The 18471-nt window shown below is 47.2% G+C and overlaps 1 protein-coding gene across 5 annotated transcripts in view; it reads right to left on the minus strand.

The window, feature by feature from the left end:
* Positions 1–73: 73 nt before the first annotated feature.
* NOXA1 (NADPH oxidase activator 1) overlaps positions 74–18471 on the minus strand; it is a 23582-nt gene continuing 5184 nt past the window's right edge. The window contains exons 4-15 of one of the 5 annotated variants that reach the window (XR_003093824.1): positions 15600–15734; positions 14177–14284; positions 12847–12906; positions 11728–11765; positions 9064–9205; positions 8408–8467; positions 6722–6806; positions 6172–6230; positions 4902–4952; positions 4062–4167; positions 3845–3968; positions 74–1559 (exon numbers count right to left, since the gene is read on the minus strand). Coding sequence is in view for 3 of the 5 variants with exons in the window: in XM_025203031.1 (XP_025058816.1) it covers positions 1462–1559; positions 3845–3968; positions 4062–4167; positions 4902–5074; positions 6172–6230; positions 6722–6806; positions 8408–8467; positions 9064–9205; positions 11728–11765; positions 12847–12906; positions 14177–14284; positions 15600–15734 (1188 nt within the window). In the remaining 2 variants the exon portion in view is untranslated. Of the gene's footprint in view, positions 1560–3844; positions 3969–4061; positions 4168–4901; positions 5075–6171; positions 6231–6721; positions 6807–8407; positions 8468–9063; positions 9206–11727; positions 11766–12846; positions 12907–14176; positions 14285–15599; positions 15735–18471 lie in introns of all 5 variants that reach the window. The other 4 variants (XR_003093823.1, XM_025203032.1, XM_025203031.1 and 1 more) reach the window with 4 other exon arrangements.

Raw genomic sequence — 18471 nt, forward strand, 5'->3', positions numbered from 1 at the left:
CTCCTTCTGAATGCTGTGATATTCACTTGTGTCCTCCTTCTTTGACAGGACAAGAGCGCCCCTCACACTAAATAATGTCTTCCTAAAGCAGTCCATTATCTTAGAAGTGCTTACTGGCATTTTACAGATAAGAAAATAACAAGCAGGTGATAGGACTGCAAACAGCTCCTTCCACTGGCCTAGCGTTGACTTTTGTGTTTGGGGCACTGGCATTTAAAAAAAAAAAAAAAGCTGTGACTGTCTCCTGCTATAGACACCCTCCCCCTGCCCCCCATGTCTATTTAAAACCTCCCAAAAGCATTAAGAATCACTTCACAACAAAACCAAAGACACTAGTCAGGATTTTCAACCACTGGTGACATCTTTTCCATGTGAAACACAACCTACCCTGCCCTGCCCATCTCTCGGCTTAGCAAACAGCATGCACAAATGGTAATTGGCTTCAGGCTCTTCTGGTTTTACACAGGAACATGTGGTAAGCTGAAGGCCCTCGTGGAAATAAGCTTCTTGGCAGCTACCCTTTCCTCCACACTTGAAGGCTGCAGCTTGACCTGGTTGTGGCAGTAGGGTATAGTAGGGGGATGTGAGGAACTGAGACTGTACAATGGCCTGGGTCAGTTGATTGACAGGCAGGGTAGAATATCTCAGCAACATTATAGAGGTCTGTGCTTGCCCAGTGTCCCTGCAAAATGAATGCTGTGAGAAGCTTTACAAAGACCAGGTCAAGACCAAGAAAGGCTGATGGCCTCTCAGTTCCCCAGAGCCTTTGTACCAAGTGAAAGGACAGACAGACAGGAGGAAGGGACAAGTGAGCTCCCAAAGGCTGATGCAGGCTGAGCAGTTAGAGGTGGGTGATGCAGAGTCTACCCTGTGGCTGATGGGCTGAAGGAGGTCTCCTAAGGACTGGAATGGTCCAAGCTGGTGGTGAAGCTACTGGGCTGAGTGAGCTCCCAGAGGCCTATGCAGGCCAAACACACCATGAAGCCAGTAGGCTGAGCATACTCTCAAGAGTCCTGTGTTCAGAAGCTACTTGTGGTGGGTCCAAGATAATAAAGCTCCATCTGTGAGGTATACAAGCACTTCCCAGCATGTCTTTCCTTACAGCCTTGCATGCAGCTCTGTACTCACCCCTGCTCCTCAGCCTACATACAGCTCCTATCCCACTTTGAGTACTGGGCAGTACAGAGGTAAAAAACAACAAAAAACAAGTAGCGAAATGGGTTATAGAAAATGCTCTTTATGCTTCTGAACTGATTCTCACAGGTTCTCAGATAACATGGAGTCCCATACCACATGTCCCTCATAGGAAGCTTTGTTAAAACACTGAGCAGGGCTGGTTCTGGCCTGAACTGAACAAACTGGTGTAAACTTCTCTTGTTCTTTGGGAAACAAAAATAAAATGAAGCTGGGCTTGAGCTCTGCTGATTCTTGTGCTGTCTGACATGAAAAGGCTCCACTTTATTAAGGTTGGGCTGGGTCCGTGCTGGCTCGGACAGCAAAGCATTTGGGAAAAATGCCGATCTTACCATTGCAACGGCCTTCAAGCCAATCTTCATTCACTAGTAAGACACAAAAGAACAGGATGAGGATCTAGAAATTTCCTAGATGAACAAAGAAAGATTAGAAACTGGTAAGGGAGAAATTCTCCCCTATGTTAAGAGCCAGTACAAGCCTCTGCACCAGAGTCCCACAGAAGAAGGGAGGAAGCCGGCTCCAGCACCTGGGTCTTCCCTCTTGTGCCTGATGAGTGTGGGGGCTACATGTGAGTGGTGGGGAGCACCAGTGATACAGACTGCCTGGCGGAGGCTGCACCCCTTGCTGCAATGTGCAGTGCTGGCTGGAGCCATGTCCCATTGGGCGCCTGTGTCCTAAGTGCTCCCCACACCCCCCACCCTCCCTCATACCCCACAAATGCCACACACCCACAACCTGCCCCCACAACCCCCACTATACCCTGTGCCCCCCACACACACAGCCATACCCCCTCACAAACCTCCCCCCCACACACACACAATATATAAGACCAAGAATTTAATTTTGCGTTACTATTCAATCCCCTCTATATAGAGTATGCAAACACAAGTCATGACAAAATTATTTTTTGTAATAAATATGTTGTAGTAGGTATTTGACTTTAAGTGTATGATTTGTTTTTTTTCTGGTTCTAAGATGGCAACCCCCCCCTCCCCTGCAAAAGGAGTATGGGGGGGGGGGGCAAGAGGAGGGGCTTCCAGGGGCACAGGTCAGGGCTTAGGGGTGGGAGTTCTGGTCCCCAGATGGTGACAGAGAGCAGAGCAACTGTCAAGGGGTGGGACTACCCATGCGACTCTTGACAGGTCACCAAAACTCGTTAAGCGGTCCTCTAGCCGAAATAATTGCCCACGCCCGCTATATGGAGACCCTGGGAACATGGGGCTGTGACAGTGTGGGGCTGCAGAACCAGGGCTCTGCCCAGCTCCATGGTGTTATGGCCTCGCACTATCACAGCCCCGCGCTCCCAGGGTCTCCATGAAGACTGATCGGGAGTGCTGCAGGCAGGGTGCACAGCTGGTTGGGGAGCTGGGCCGGGACCAGGATCTTGGGGCAGTGACAGCACGGGGCAGGAGCTGGGGCTGGGGTAGAGCCACGATCTGCTCCCTTCACACCCCTGCCTGTGGTCATTGCAGGGTCGTGCATGCAGCGGATTGTGGCTCTGCGCTGGCCCCGGCCCTATGCTATCACCACCCCAAGATCCCAGGATCTCCCTGGCCCTGCCTGCCTGGCTCGCTCCTGGTCACAGTCCCATCCCAGTTGCCCAGCTGGGTGCCCTGCCCACGCGGGTCCTGCCCCCAATAGTGGGTGCAGGGTGGATGGGCTGGGGTTGACCGGGCACGAGGGCTTGGTCTGGTAGCAGCAGAAGGAGCCTCCACCACAGGGGCTGATAGGAAATGGAGTCTACTGCAGGCTGAACCTGGCCTGCAGGCCAGACTTTTCCCACCCCTGACCTAGGCACCCAGCTAATAGAAGGCTCATGGTCTAAGTCAGGTGTTGGCAACCTTTCAGTAATAGTGGGCCAAATTAATACAGCTCAGGCCTCCTCAAGCCAGAAGTGGCAGTTCATAGATGTTGGGGTCGGAAGAGACCTCAGTAGGTCACCAGCCTCTTGCCCAGGGCAGGAAAGAGGGCTGTGGTCAGGTCTCTTCTTGAAGACCCCCAAGGTATTGGAGAGCACCACCTCCCTTGGAAGCCCATTCCAGATTCTGGCAACCCTTACTGCGAAGAAATTGTTTCTAATGTCTTACCTAAACCTGCTCTCTGCCAATTTGTGGCCATTGTTCCTAGTTACTCCAGGGGGTGTGCTAGTAAATAGAGCATCTCCTATTCCCCACTGCCCTCCCCTGATGAATTTATAGGCAGCCACAAAATCACCTCTTGGCCTTCTCTTGCGAAGGCTGAAGAGATCTAGGTTCCTCAGTCTCTCCTCATAGGGCTTTGCCTGCAGGCCTCTGACCATATGAGTGGCCTCCTCTGAATCCTCTCAAGATTCTCTGCATCCCTCTTGAAGTGCAGCACCCAAAACTGGATGCAGTACTCCAACTACGACCTGACTAGTGCCGCATAGAGGGGAAGCATCACCTCCCTGGACCTCTTTGTGCATCTGCTAATGCATGATAAAGTTGACAGAGTTGGGTACTAGATGGTGCATTCTCATGCGAACATGCTTGGTGGGGTCAATAAAATCCCTTTGTGGGTTAGATCCAATCTGCAGGCTATAGTTGCTGACCCCTGGTCTAAGCCATTCTCATGCCTTTCCTGCAAATAAGCCTTGCCCAATACAGCATTTCCTTTGGAAGGAGAACACTACCTTCTGCGAGGATGTCCAACGTGTCTCCTTCGTTGAATTCCAGATCCTCTGGCCCTTCTGCAATGTATCTATATTCTGCTACCATCTGGTAGAGAACGGGTCTGTCTGAACAGGAATCTGGGCCCTACAGGACAAAGCCAAGGTGTAAATCACACGGCCATGCAGAGATTGCCTTAGAGTCTAACATGGCAAAAAAGCCCACAAAAGGTCCATGTACCTGGCACCAGAGTGTCAGCTTCCCATCCATCACCTGCTGCCACATCTTCCCAAGATCTTCTTCCCCAGAAACTGCAATCAGCTCTCCAGTGCTTGAATGCCTGTAACTGCAGTGATTCATTAACTCATTTCGTTTCTCTCATCTATGAGAGAAAATGTCTTAGAAACAGACTTAGGCCAAGCAACCTAGTCTTTGTTCTGGTGTCCTAAGTTCATATATTTTACTAACCCAGTGCTCTTTGAACTCCCATTCATTTAAACATCACCTCCAAATTAGCCCCACAAAGCATAATCAAGTTGAACTTGGCCTTAAATGCTGAGCTGGGTGTGAGAAAATCAAATAAATGCCAGTGGCATCTACACTAGTATTTTTCTTTGTTTCCCACAGTTCCACTACTGCTGGTGCAGCTTCACAGAAAATATTTTGCTTCATTGAAGCATCCCTTGTTCACACTTATTTGCTGCCCCCCTATGTGTTTATGCTGTGTCCTAGAGTGGTGGGATGGAATATCAATAGGACAAGACTACACGAATAAATCTGTGGGGAAGGGGGACATTGTACCATTTGCTGCGCACATATCTTTTTTGTGAACTATTTTTAGGGCTGTGTGAGCCCTACCAAAGGACAACACACCCCAGGAGAGAGAGATGGGTGGCAGACATAGCTGTAATGCCTGAACCTCTGGGCTAACACCTCTTTGCACAACTGCAGCTGCTTCCCTGCAAAGGCGAGAAGAAAGCTGCAGCTCTCCATGCAAGAAGAATTACAAATAAGTCTTCTGCATCAGCTACACATACCCAGAGTTCTGGCTTTTTTCCAATCTGATATGCAAGAATTTACCTGAGCTTTCCATGCTCTGCATCTTGACAGAACTTCTCCTTCAGCAAAGACCTGAGGTCGGACAGAGATAAAGCCTCACTCACTTGCACTGCTATTGTGTAAGAGCAATGGACTTTCAGTAGGATGGTTCCATCCACAGTGAAGAATGCTTCTTTTGGGGACAGTGGGACCTGCTAACAAATGGTGCAAAGGACAATCCAGTTTGGGTGGCTTCTTCTGGGGTCTTTCACCAGCAGAAATCAAAATTAAGAAACATGCCTGAAACCAAATACCCAACCTCAAGGCCACCAAATTCACTGCACGTATAGCATCAGAGCAACCAGGATCCAGATTTAAATGTCTCAGGTAGCTCATATGGGTGGTTCGAAAGCCAGGATCCTAACTTACTCATTATCATCCCAAGAAGGTCAGATTTGAATCCTATGGCTCTGCTGCTCTCTACCCAGTGTGAGGGTTCTGCTCCTGCCAGTGGGGAAATAGGTTTTTTCCTCACAATCACAGTGCCCTATAAAGGCATCTCAATAAAGGTGCTGACAGGTATCAACATTTCCTAAGGAAACTGTAGCTCATGAAGCTTGACCCCCAAATGACCTGCAGAGTCTCCTGGCTCAGCCAACTGAAACAGGGGTAGAGGTGACCTCACTTCCACAGAAGAAGGGCTTTAGACCCATATGAAGTAGGCAAAGGTGGTTTAAGTGATTCTACCTATATACAGAAATACAGCACTTCATAGCATAGCACACCATGGTTGCTAACTCTACATGGCAACCATCTGGATCAGGAAGTGCAGCAAAGAATAACGTCTCAGAAGAAAGCAAATAATGATGTTCAACCCACCAGTAATTTGGACTGCTCTCGTTTGTTTGTGGGTGTCTACCCCATTGGTACAGACAGAAAATGCTATAACTGAAAGAGGGGACTTGGGAAGTCAGGATTACAGTGTCCGATCAGATCCACTGTTGTAGATGGTGACCTTAGGGATCCCCAATGCAGCAAGGAGGCAGAACTCTGGAGAGTGATATAGATACATCCTGTGATGATGGAGGGGTTCAAGAGGTAGCAGAGAGATGGCTGATGATAGAACAAAAGCCATCTGGAAAAAAAAATCTCTCTAAGATGGGTACTGCAGGCTGGAAGGAGTCTTTGCAGTGAGCTCCAGAATTTGGGACAGCTTCAGAGTTTTAGCCCTTGCATTACGTTCCAGTGATTTTATAAACTGAACTTTGTCTGCATCTTGTTAGTTTGGGTTTGTAACACTGGAGCATCTTACCATAAAGTTTGTTTGGGAATTATCATCATCTGCATTAATGCCCTCTCCCTCAGTTGATCCTGTGAAGCAAAACACTCAATAAGGACTCACACAGACCCAGTGCCCCTGCCAGCTGGACATGCCTCTTTGGAGAGATGTATTTGGAGAGTTTTGGTCATGACCAGGCTTGCAGAGTTCCTGCCAACTTGAGGACCAAAGATTTTATTGCCTCACTTGTTAATACAAGACTGATTTTGTAGTCATGATGGCACAGAAATTATGTGAGAGGCGAAGATTTCTTAGGGTGATCTTTTTTATTGGGCCAACTATGTAGTTGGAATAAAGTTAGACAAGCATTTGAATGCCAGACATTCTTTGCCACATCTCCCTGGCAGAGAGGCTGTGTACACCCTTCTGGTATGGAAATGCAGAACCTTTGTGTACTCTGCAGTGTGGGAAGGGCAGCAAGTGACAAATGGCAGCTACAGCATTTATCCAGTGCCACATCTGGAGCACACGGACATAGTACTGGTTCCCATTGGGATCTTTGGCCCCATAAAGTGAGATTTACCTGGCTGCTGCTTGTCTTTTTGCTTCAAGTGGGGTCGGCTGGGGGGTACTTTATCAGGGGGAAGTGGGATCCCATTATTAATTTTCTGCAAGAGAGAAAAATGAGCCAGACCCTGGGGAGGGTAGAAGAGGTTGATGTCAAGCAGTACAGTTCTAAGTACACAAGGCTCTGAGAAATCAGCTACCGTGTTTCCTGCTTGCCAGGAGTCTGGGTGGCAGGCAGACTGGCAAGCTGCCCGCTGGTCCTGATCACTTCGGTGGGACTGGCTGCCAGCTGCCTGGTACCAGAGTGTCCCCAGCTGGTCCCAGTTAAAGTGCTTGGGTGTGGCTGTTGAATATAAGCAGCAGTTGGTACTCTGTGGGCATATCTATATGAGATGCTTAGTACCCATTGGACTAATTCTGCTGTGCATTAGCATGGTTGGCAAAAACTGTGCCAATGCACGGTTGATTAATTCAATGAGCATTAAGCATCACAAAATAGTATTTATTTGTGCTAATGCATGATAGCACTGATTACGGTGCATTAATGAATATGTAGATGTGCCCTGTAGGTTCTTAATGAGACAGACTTTTTTCTCTGGCTGGCTCCTGATGCCTTCCTTTTAGTCTCTTAGCTCTGGTCCTTGATGCCTGCCTGAACCATATGCTGAGCTCCTAGTGTTTGTACCCCATAGCTTGTTACTCTTGGCTCTTGGACTCCCAACGCGGGGGAGGGTGTGACTGCCAGGTGCAGCGTGGGGTGCGATGTGCCCCCGTGCCTACTCCCCACATGGCACCCCACAGCCATGCACCATGCCCCCTCCACGTGGAGGGCAGTCGCTGGCTGCGGCTGCAGGGCACACAGGGTCTAGGAGGCGCGTGGTGCACGGGCATGTAGGGAGCTGGTATGGGGGTACACAGGCAGTGCCCGCTGACTGCAACCCATGGCTGTGGGGTGGGGCACACCCCACACCTGCTCCCAGTGTGGCACACTGTGGCCCCCCCCACCCCCCCTCATGGGGAGCGACTGCCAGATGCAGCCACAGGGTTCGGTGGTAGGGGAGGCCATGGTGTGCAGCTGCAGGGTTCTGTGCGGGAAGCCAGCAAGGGGGTATGTGTGTGTCCAGCAACAGCAACAATATATAGTGACGTTTCACTTTAACCACAGAAAAAGGGTGGAATTAGGGTTTTTTTTATTGTCCTGTGGTGCAGCAAAGGATAGTGATGTCTATCAGCCCACAATTTGTGCTGCTGTAAAAATTTGTGTGTGTATATATGTATATGTATGTATGTATGTATATATAGTGGCATTTCATTTTAATCATGGAAAAATGTGGATGGTGGGGGGAAGGTTAAATCAGAAAATTTTGGATTTTTTTTATTAGGAAAAACCAGGATCCCTCATGATGACAGCAATGGTACATTGCTTACAACACAAATGGTTCCAACCAGGCAGAGAAGTTGATAAAACAAATAGACTCTGCAGGAAACAGATCAGAGCTGCACAAAAAAACCCCACCTTTCTCCAACTGCTTGGATTTCACTGTCCTTGGTCAAAAGCTCTGGACTCTCCCTCTGGATGTCTGAAGAGACGCCCACTGCCAGGTCTTTAGGTTCAGATCACTTTCACACACCATGCCTGAGTGTCCTGAACATATTTCCTTGCCCTTTCCCCACCACCATGATTACAAAGTTATCACCTTACCCACTTGTCAGCCTTTGGGGCATGAACAGGTTCCAGTAAAGAGGTTGGTACGCACAATTTCTGGGGGATGCAAAGTAGAAGAGAAAACCAGGTCAGACCTAGCTACATTGACAGACACAGAACCTTTGAATGGCAGCTCTTTGGGGCAGGCAGTATCTGAGATGAGTCAGTGCAGGGCATAGCCCAGTGGGGTCATGCTTCAAGACCCGGGTTCCTATTTGCTACTGAAATATAAACAATGCAAGCATTGACTCAGCCATGGTGTGCCCATGGAAAGTGATGCCAATGTGAGGACACAGAAATATATTACTGCCTCTTCTGAGGAAACTGCTTTGCATGTAGCAGTTATAAGTGGGACACTGAATGAATCTTGGATATACCTTTCTGCTTTTTTCTGTGGAAGGTGATGATCCTATTGATGCAAGCAGCTCACCTGTTCTTGTTGCCCAATGGCAATTGGAAACTTAACAGTCCTTATAGACTCCTATGCCTAGTAGCCAATCCATGAAAATAAATTGATGATAGCTTCAGAGGAGGTACCAATGTATTCCATTCTTCATGCTCCTACAGCTCGAGAGAATTACTAAAGAAATATCTTAAAGCCTCATGGAGGCCCTGCTAATGGTGCATGTCCAGGACCTTCCAGTTTCACATACCTGTCCATTGTGTATGACAGTAGCCCAGCCATCTGTGTCTTTGGTTAGTACAAAGACAAGGCTGCTGGCCTTCAAAGCCACCTCCTCAGAGTCCTTGGGGTAATAATGGCCCAAGACACGATAATAGCCTGAGTCACAGTCTCTGGAGAGAAAAAAAAGAAACAAAGAGGCCACGTCTAGATGAATGTGGCCATGTGGTATGTTACACTATGAACCTGTCAGCAGCTCCACACACTGCACATTCAGGCATTCCCCACGCTGCTACCTTGCAGCAGTGCAGAGGGTTTTCTTGACCCGGGGAGATCCTGGGGTCAAAAGAACCCATGCAGAAAAAAGTGGGGTGGCATATGTGGTGGCATTGTGTGCTGCCCAAAACTGGAGCTTGGATGGCCAGAGCCATGCTCCAGCTGCTGGCCAGGCTCCCAGCTGCAGGAGCACTTCTTCTGCCCCTAGGGCCCCAAGTAAGGCTTCTGGGGCCAACACAGCTGCTAGCTCAGCCTCTCCCACCCCCACAAGGTGTGCTGCTGCTACTTGTCCCTGGGAAACCAAACCAAACCATCACTTATCTGGATGCAGCCAGAGTGTCCTTGCTAAGACTGCAAACAGATGTTGCATTTCTCCCAGGATAAACCTTTTTATTCCAGGACAAAGAAGACACAAGAGCCACATCCAGACATACAAGTATGTGCAGTTTGTGGCACTGCAAACCTCTGCGGTGCCACAAACCACATGTCCAGAATATTAAAACATGGGGCACACTGCAAATTTGCAGTGCATGGGGCAAATTTTGCTACCAGGGAATCCCAGTAGCAAAAAAAAAACATTTAAAAAGTAGTGCGGCGCACATAGGAGTGTGCACTGGTAAACACAGAGGCTTTGTCCTCTTGGGAGATGCTCTGGCTGCCAGCCAGAGTGTCTCCACTCCTTTAGTTGTCCCTTGGCTCCTCCAGCACATCAGGAACAGGGGAGGAGTGGGGAAAGGGCAGCTTCCCTGAAGCGGGGCAATTTCCGCACACCAAAGTACACATGCAGGGGTGTGCACTGCAGCAAATTTGTGCCACTACTATTCTTGCTGCTGCAAGTGCACGCGTCTCCATGTGGAGACGTCCCCAAAGATATTCTAATAGTTTATCCTGGGACATTGCACAGTGGGTGTGTTTACATGTGATGCTAGGTCACCATAGCCATGCACCATGGCAACATAGCATCTGTGCGTAAAAAAACACGATGCCACAGCTACATCGCTGTAGTGATGTGCTCCCTCATTATAATGTGTTGCTATGGTGATGTAGTGCCTAAAAATAACTGTGCGCAGCACACACTATGTAGTACAGGTGTTACTGCGCTGTCTTTTAGTACGTCCAAAAAGAAGTACTAAATGACGGCGCAATAACAGTGGCGCCATAGCAGCACATGCAGATGTGCCCAGTTTGTCTAAATGGCTGTCCTGGGTTTGCATCATTGTCCTGATAGCAGAAAAGTAGTTGTTGTGCATTCAGCTGTGCACTTAACCCTGTTTGGAAGGGCCGTGTGTCTACATGCCAGTCCCGGGATATTTTTGTTCAGGGACAAACACAGGCACAACTTATCCAGAGATAAACATACCATCTGTCCCTAGCCTTGGAGCCCTTCTTACCCCTGGGGAGGGGCTATCTATGGGTTTAGTGTGAGCCTTCTTTTTGCTTCTTTGGTTCGTCTCCTCAGATATCTGCAGGCTGGGAAAAGACACTGTGACCCTTCTACTCTGATTCTTCTAAAGGTAAGTGTGGTAGGAGAGGTGCAGTCGCACACTCAGACAGCACTGTTCCCAGGAGTGAGCCTACTCCTTTCTCTGGTGCCTTTCTGACCAATTCAGAAGGAGGAGTTGCCATTTTTCTGGGATCTGAGGAAAAGGCAAGTCTATTCTGCTCTATCTCCCTGATCTCTGTCCCCATATATTCACACACCTCACAAATACAAGCAAGCACAGCTTAAATCATCACTAAGGAAAAGGCAATGGCAGCAGCAGCATATGGGCACAGGGACACCACAGTGGTACCACAGCAGGGGTGGAGAGACCATGTCTTTGCAGCAACCAGTAAGGCTGACCTGGCCTCCCACCCCCTGCCTGCTCTCTGGCACTGATCATCCCTCTGCTCCCTGCATGCTCTCTAGTAGGCTTTTGCTCAAGGTCAAAACTTGCTAGTTATGCTTCTGCTGTATTAGCCTTTGTTTGTAGTCTATCAGGAATGACAAGGCATGGCATTTTGAAGAACCTGCTATCATCTACTAGAACCAACTGATGCTGAAAGAGCTTCCTTCTGGCATCCTCCAGCTATTTCTGAGAATTCCCAAAGTTCATCCTTTGCTTGCATCATGGCACCAACTAGTGCAATGCTACAAGTACTGAAGCACATACATACATGGAGTGCTTTGAGACTGTGGCACAAAGGATACCATGGATGTTCAGTAACAGTAGTAAATAGTTCTGCATTATTGCAATAATTCTTGCAGTCATACAAGCCTTACATGCTCAGCATTTTCTCCACACTGATGAATATATAGGGTTGGGATATTACGGGTTTTTCAAACCAAGACACGTGGGGACCAAACAAGATGCCCTGTACAGGGAAGAGTGATAGAAAAGCAGAGCTGCGGCGGAGGAGGAGGGAACTGGTTACTTACTGCACAGCATCAACACTGGGTTTGTAAAAGCCCTTTGTCTGTGAAGAAACAACAGCATCAGCTCAGAAAAGTTTGTGGCCAACCAATATGCAGGGTTATATAAAGCTGTTTTCTGGCCAGGAGAGTCAGGGTCAGAGACAGTTTCAGGCTTTGATGATATTTTTCCCTCCTATTCTCCTGTCCATACTTGTCATGCTAAAGCCCCTGTAAGGAGAGCCTTCAGAGTGTGGTGCTAATAACACAGGGTCACACTTTTGATACCTGGTTGGATTAAATGATTTCTTGAGGTCCCTTCCAGCCCTACTTCTCTGAGAAATCAATGAAAATGTGCACACTCCCCACTCTAATGAGCTGCACCACTAAGCAGTGTTGGACTGGTATCCCCTTCTTCCAACTACCCTCCACGCCACCTAGCCACGCTCTCCCACTCCTAATTGTAAGGACTCCACGCAATCTAGCCACGCTCTCCCACTCCTAATTGTAAGGGCTTCATATGATGGTGTAACTCACACAGATTTACTGCGATGGGTTTGTTATGGTGCTTGACAAGTATAAGGCAAGTATGGCAGGGATTTACTCTTAGAGCTTTAATTCAGGGCCTGGACAGGTAAAACAGTTACAACACTTTAAATGGGGTGAGGAAGGACTGACCATGGTGTAGCTGAATCTGGTGTAACTGTTTAATCTGTCCACTACTATTCCACAGTAAGTGAAGCTAAATCTCAATAATTTATCCCACATTTCATTTGGGGATAAATTATGATTTAGCTGCACTTACAGGGGACGGGATAGGTCAGACTACAGTTACATCAGATCAGCTGATACACTTTCCTGAATGGTAGCCCCCTCTGGCTAACAGTGAAATACCAATGATGGGCTCTAAAGCATAGAAAGGTACCTACTGTGATATGGAGCTTTGAGGGTATGCTTAGAAGTGGGATATATGGGAAGACTTAGTGTCCCAGGAAACAACTCTGATACATTAAAATGTTGTGGATTCTACAGCCTTTTCCAGTAAAGGGTTTTTATCCTGAGAGTGTACTATATGGAGCTGTATGATAGCAATATCATTATATGCTCTTGCATTGCAGTGTCAGTTGTTCTTTTTGATACACTCACCTGTGGCCTGAGAGGCTCAAACCCAATGTACTCATCATTAGGAATGACAGAGGAGATCACCTGCCACAGGACAAAATGATGATTGACTTTAGATCAGATGAAAGTACAGCAAGGCACTGTTAAAATTATCCCTGGGAACTAGCCATTGAGCCAAGTGTCCACATAAGCTCGTGCCCACAATGGCAAGGCATGAAGACAAGTCACAGCACGCAATGGAGTGTGCAGATCTGATCCAGGCAGTAACTCCACCTGCCTCAGTGCCTGGTTTTCAGGCTCCTGCAAGCCAGATTCTTCACATATTTGTGAGTGAATTACCCTCTTGTTCACCTCCTCTGTATACAAGTGGATATTGCCCTATAAAAGTTATATAAGAGGAGTGATAACATACATCTCTGATGCCTTGACAACTTTCTCCTAAGGGCATTAACTAAGGATTCATCCCATAAGGAATCCACCACAAGTGGAAATATCAAAGTTTGTGGAAGTAATCCACATGAACTTCCCATAACTTAAAAGAATCATTTTCAGCATAATGGACAATCATAGGATTCCCACAGTATTTATGTGGCATTTTCAGAGATTTTTGATTAGCAAATACAAGTGCTGAGGGCTATCTTTAACATTCAGTTCCCAAAGAACCCCCTCCTGAATACAGAAGCTCAACAATTTAGGAGCAGTCTCTCTATGGACGCAAATGTTTTCAACAGATCTCTGATTATTCTCCTTCTTTGTGAAACTCAAGAGCCACTCAAGGCTACAAATCACTGCGCGCCAAAAAAATGACAGAGAAAAACCTGAAAGGGTGTTTCTCAATTATGAGGTATATTACATTTATGTTCTAAAAAGTCCTTGCTAGTATTTCCTGGGTGCCACCACTGGCAGAGAGCCTAATCAATGCTAGTCTCAGGTGGCTGGATGGTTAGTGGTTGGCAGAGGGCCCTGGCAGTAGTGCTGTCTTGAGCAGGTAGAGCTGTGGTTTGCTCACTGCCAGTTTTAGTCATCAAAGTGCCATTGCGTATATGCATAGGCAACATTGGGGGGGCACATGTCCCCTCCTGGGATTGGCCGCCACTGCCACCATTGCTGGCATTGGCAGGCGGCCCTTGCTTGCTACGCTCCATCACCAACACCTCTGTTGGCATCTGTGGGCAGTCCCCACTCGTTGCTCGCCATCCCCCTGCCTCCAACACCACCACCGGCATCTGCGTGCAGTCCTGGCTCACCACCGATGCTGCTGCCTACAAACGGTGCCCCCACAGTCTTGGGAGGCACCAGTCATTCATGCATATATGCCTACACCAGAGTTGACCTTTCTGTAACCAGATGTTACCTTAGGTTTACCCAGGAAATCTTTTGAATCCAGCTGTTCAACTTCCTTCTTCCGTGGTCTGAACAACTCCCCCGCGGGGATCTGCATGGGGTCCAGAAAAAGATGTTCCTAGACCAGGTGGGGGAGATCAAACAAAAGTTGCCAGATAACATAAATGGAAGGTTTCTATAGAACAGAAAAAAGCAAACGCTGATCTTCCCCTTGTGTTTGGTTAATGGAGATAATTCACTGTGGCTCAAACTATTTGTGTGAACTTGAAAAAAAGGGTTACTTGGATTTAACCAACATGTACAGGCTAAAATCACAGCAGATGTAGCCATGCCTTTGGTTATAAGCTAATTGTGCTGGTATTAGGGAGGGATGAAGGGAGAGTATAAAATGAAATTTTTAAAGAAATCTCTAATGTGCTTTTCTAGTGGATTTCCCCAGTATCATGGTTCTATATACATTGTAACTATGGATTTACAGTTAGGAAATAAAATTTACAATGGCCCTGGAAGGAATTAGGAGCATCATGAGATATTTGCCTATGGTAAGAAAGGAGACAGGTAGACAAGATCTCATAGAGGTTTACAATACAGTAGATGGTCCAGAGGAGGCAAACCAGGAGCTCCTATTAACCATCTATGAACACGTAAGAACATGGGACACAGTGAAATCTGAGAGCAACATGTTTAAAACCATCAAAGAAGTTTTTCGCAGTGCTTATCTTGTGCACTAACTAGTAATTACCCTCCTGAAGATATCACTGGGCACCTATATATGTGCAAGGAGTCTGCTCCGACATGCTGCATCCCCGTGCTAAGAAATGGCGTCAGGGGCACTTTAACTAAAGCTCATTCGATGAGCCTTGGTTAAAACACCCCCGCTGCCATTTTTCAGTGCCAGGATGCTGATACATGTAATGCTCCGGTGGCTTTAATTAGAGTGGCTCTGAGAGCACCTCCCCACCCCACACTCCCAGACCACATCTGTAAATGCCCACTGAGACCAACAACTTAGTAGGATTTGAAAAAGTATTAGCTATTTTTTATGGAAAATTAGGCCCTCCAGAGTTACATTAGGTATGATTTTCTGAATTAAACATGTTATAGGGGATCATCATACTTTGGATCATAAACATTCCCCAAATGATAGGAGTTAGAAAGATACTTCCCCCCTGGTTCAGTTCTTTTACAATTGTCTGCAATGGTGTTTTTTGCCCCTTCTAATGAAGCATTTGATAGTGATGGAAACAGGATACAAGATTAGCTACCACAGCTCTGGTAGGTTATCTCATCTTCTGTGTTCTGATAGGAAAACCCTTAGGTATTTAGGTAGGTAGACAGACTATCAGGAAGGCCCTAACCACAGGAGTGTTCTTAGCGTAGATGTAGATGTTTTTATTCTAGCCCAAGTCAAATTTATCCATAGTTTCTCTTACTTGTATGCGCTTAAGGGCCAGGTCTAGGCTCACCGTTCTTCCCTCAGGTCTCTGTATGATAGCGTTCTCCAGAGTTACTTTAGCTTCCTGCCACTGCCCAAGCCGGCACTGCGCTGCTGCAATATTGTACAGCACCTAAGAACAGCAACAGTGAGACTTTCTGATCGGTGAGAAGAATCAACGTAAACAGAAGTAGATACCCTGAATTAAATGGTATGGTGTACCAGAAGATTGTGGATACACCGACCAGCCCCACCTTTCCCTTCCTATTGATCCCAGGGAAGATACTACAAGAATCATGTCTTACAAAATTTCACATGCAGAGCCTAGTGAAAATAAGAATTGTGCCTTTATAATGTTAGGCTGTCAGACCCCACAATGTATGGCAGTCACGGGCTGAAGTCAGGACTAGAAACAGGGATACAAGGAGTAAATAGCTACATGGGGAGGGTGGGGAAGGGCTGTTGCAGGTGGAACCTCTTTGATTGCAAATGGAGAACTAATCAAGTCTCCTGAAACCTTAAGAGCTTTAAGCTTTTCCCTTATGCATGTTGCATGGGTTTCTCCAAGTATGCAACCTGCTACTTGTGATATCCATACTGTAAAGCAGGGGTGGCCAGATTCAGCATGTGTGGCACAAGTAGCATGGGAAGCTTCCATGTGTAGCCTGCAGCAGATCTGGGAGGAAGCAGGAAGGACAGCAGCAGATAAATTAGGGAACAGAAAGCAGAGCTATAGATTAGATAGGGAGCAGAAAGCAGAGCAACAGGTTGAAGGGGATTGGCACATGGGGAGGGTGCAGGGCTTACCTTGTACCCCCACTGCTCCACAGTATGCAGTGGAAGCATATTCATCAAGTAAGCATGGGGGGAGGAAGGAAGTAGAGGGGTGTCAAATGAGCATGACATGAGTTTTTTGACAGAGCAATAGAAGCAAGATAACATGTTATGAGAATCCATGTTCTGATCCTGAACTCTGGCAGAAGCTTACAGAGGAGTGTAAGTAAGCTTATCCATAGCCAGAGGGTGTGTCATAATCTATATTTTAATATATTTGACCCAGTTTTAAAAAAGGATGGCCTTCAGGCTCACTAAGTTGGTATTTACAACATTAAAGACCGATTTCAGAATCCAAATGAGAGACTTGAATGTAACTTTAATATATCTACATTGAAAAGTTGGGTATAGTGTATAAGAGAAAGATGTTTATCTCTTTAATAGTGCTTGGACTTGGGACTAATCTTGAGTCAACAGAGACAAGCTGTATGAAGGAGGTCAAAAGGCTGAAGAAAAATAGCTGCTTTCCTTAGAAGCAAGGAAGTAATTACCATGGGGTAAATATGATGTTTGTCTGTTCCCATTGCACTGGCAAATGGATTGATACCTCGTACCTCACAGAAGACTTGTGGGGCTTAATTAAGGTAATGTGGTTGCTCAACGGACATCAGTGACAAAACTAGTATTAGTCCGTATAGGACAAGGGCTTGGCCTTTATTATTTACAAAATGTTTTTAGGTATCTGACTGAAACATAATTAGAGCTTTAATCACAAACTAGAACTATTATTATCATCACCATTGTCGCTGGTGGGGCATGCATGCATTTACTGATGGCAAAGCTTTACAATGGCCTCTTGTTTAGATACACTGCAAAATGAGCAATCTGAGAGAAAATTAGCACTCAGAAAAAGTTTAAGGTCATCCCAAGACTGAGACTTGTTTCAGAAGGTCAAAGCAGCAGAAATACGCACTTTGTGATCTTCTAAAGAAAGCCAAAGGAATAAATATTTGTGCATACCAGTGTGTGTACCAGCTTCCCTTGCCCCACTTCAAGCTTGACTGGGACCCCATGCTTTTTAAAGCATACCTGTTGTGTTTAATGTTTTCATTGTTTCAAGGCAGCTGAGTGGAAGGAAATGCAGGGGGTGGGGGGTCCTTAAAAAGAGATCCATGCTATTGCTGTTATCCACTGCAAAGGCATTGAAAATGTTAAAAACTAGATTTGGAGAATGCCAAGGGCACCAAGTACTACATCAGGTATGAGAAGCACAAGTCATAAACAGAGCTGTCTGACAGGTTCTGGGACATGCCTGACTGGAGACACACAATGGCTCTTTTCATGTTTGAGGAAGTCTCTGTATTAAACTCTCTTATTCATGTACCTGATTTTCAGCCCAAATGGACAAAGAAGAAAAAGGGAGTGAGAGCACTCATATGCACATATGCACCCATTTTGTCTGTGTGTACACAGGGCTTTTAGCTCCTTTTTAACAAGTTTTCATAAGAGTAGTTTAAACAGAGCTGTTTTTTCCAGATAGGATTATACTAGGTACAGGCAGTCCTCAGACTTATGATGCAATTGGTTCCTGAAAACCGTGAAACATCGTAACTCGGAAATATTTTCCCATAGGAACAATGTTATAAATGAGGGACTGGTTCCTTTAGGATGCTAGGTACAGCTGCGTCCAGCTGGTAAGTCTGGTGTGGTGGTAGGGGAGGGGGAAGAGAAGAGGTGTGGGAGGGCAGATCAAGGCCCCCCCGCAATGAGAGAGGGGCTGGGGCTGGGGCAAGTTGCTCGTCTGGCGACTCCTGCCGCTCGTCTGGGAGGGCACGTGGGGGGCGTGTGTCCATGGAACTGCGCAGGCTGGGGCGCGTGGGCCGGGGCTGCGCTGGGAGTGGGGGCTATGCTGTCCTGCCACTCACCCAGCCAGGGCGGGGTGGGCGCAGGACGGGGCTGCTGCACTGACTCTGCATAAATTGCGCACAGCAGTGGGAGATGCCTCCTCCCTCCCCTGCCATCGCCAAGGAGCTGTGGCTCTGTCCTGTGCACACCCTGCCCCAGCAGACCGAGTGGCAGGGGGGCCTTGGGGGGGG

Source organism: Alligator sinensis, unplaced genomic scaffold, assembly GCF_000455745.1.
Source record: "Alligator sinensis unplaced genomic scaffold, ASM45574v1 scaffold235_1, whole genome shotgun sequence".
Taxonomy (NCBI): Eukaryota; Metazoa; Chordata; order Crocodylia; family Alligatoridae; genus Alligator; species Alligator sinensis.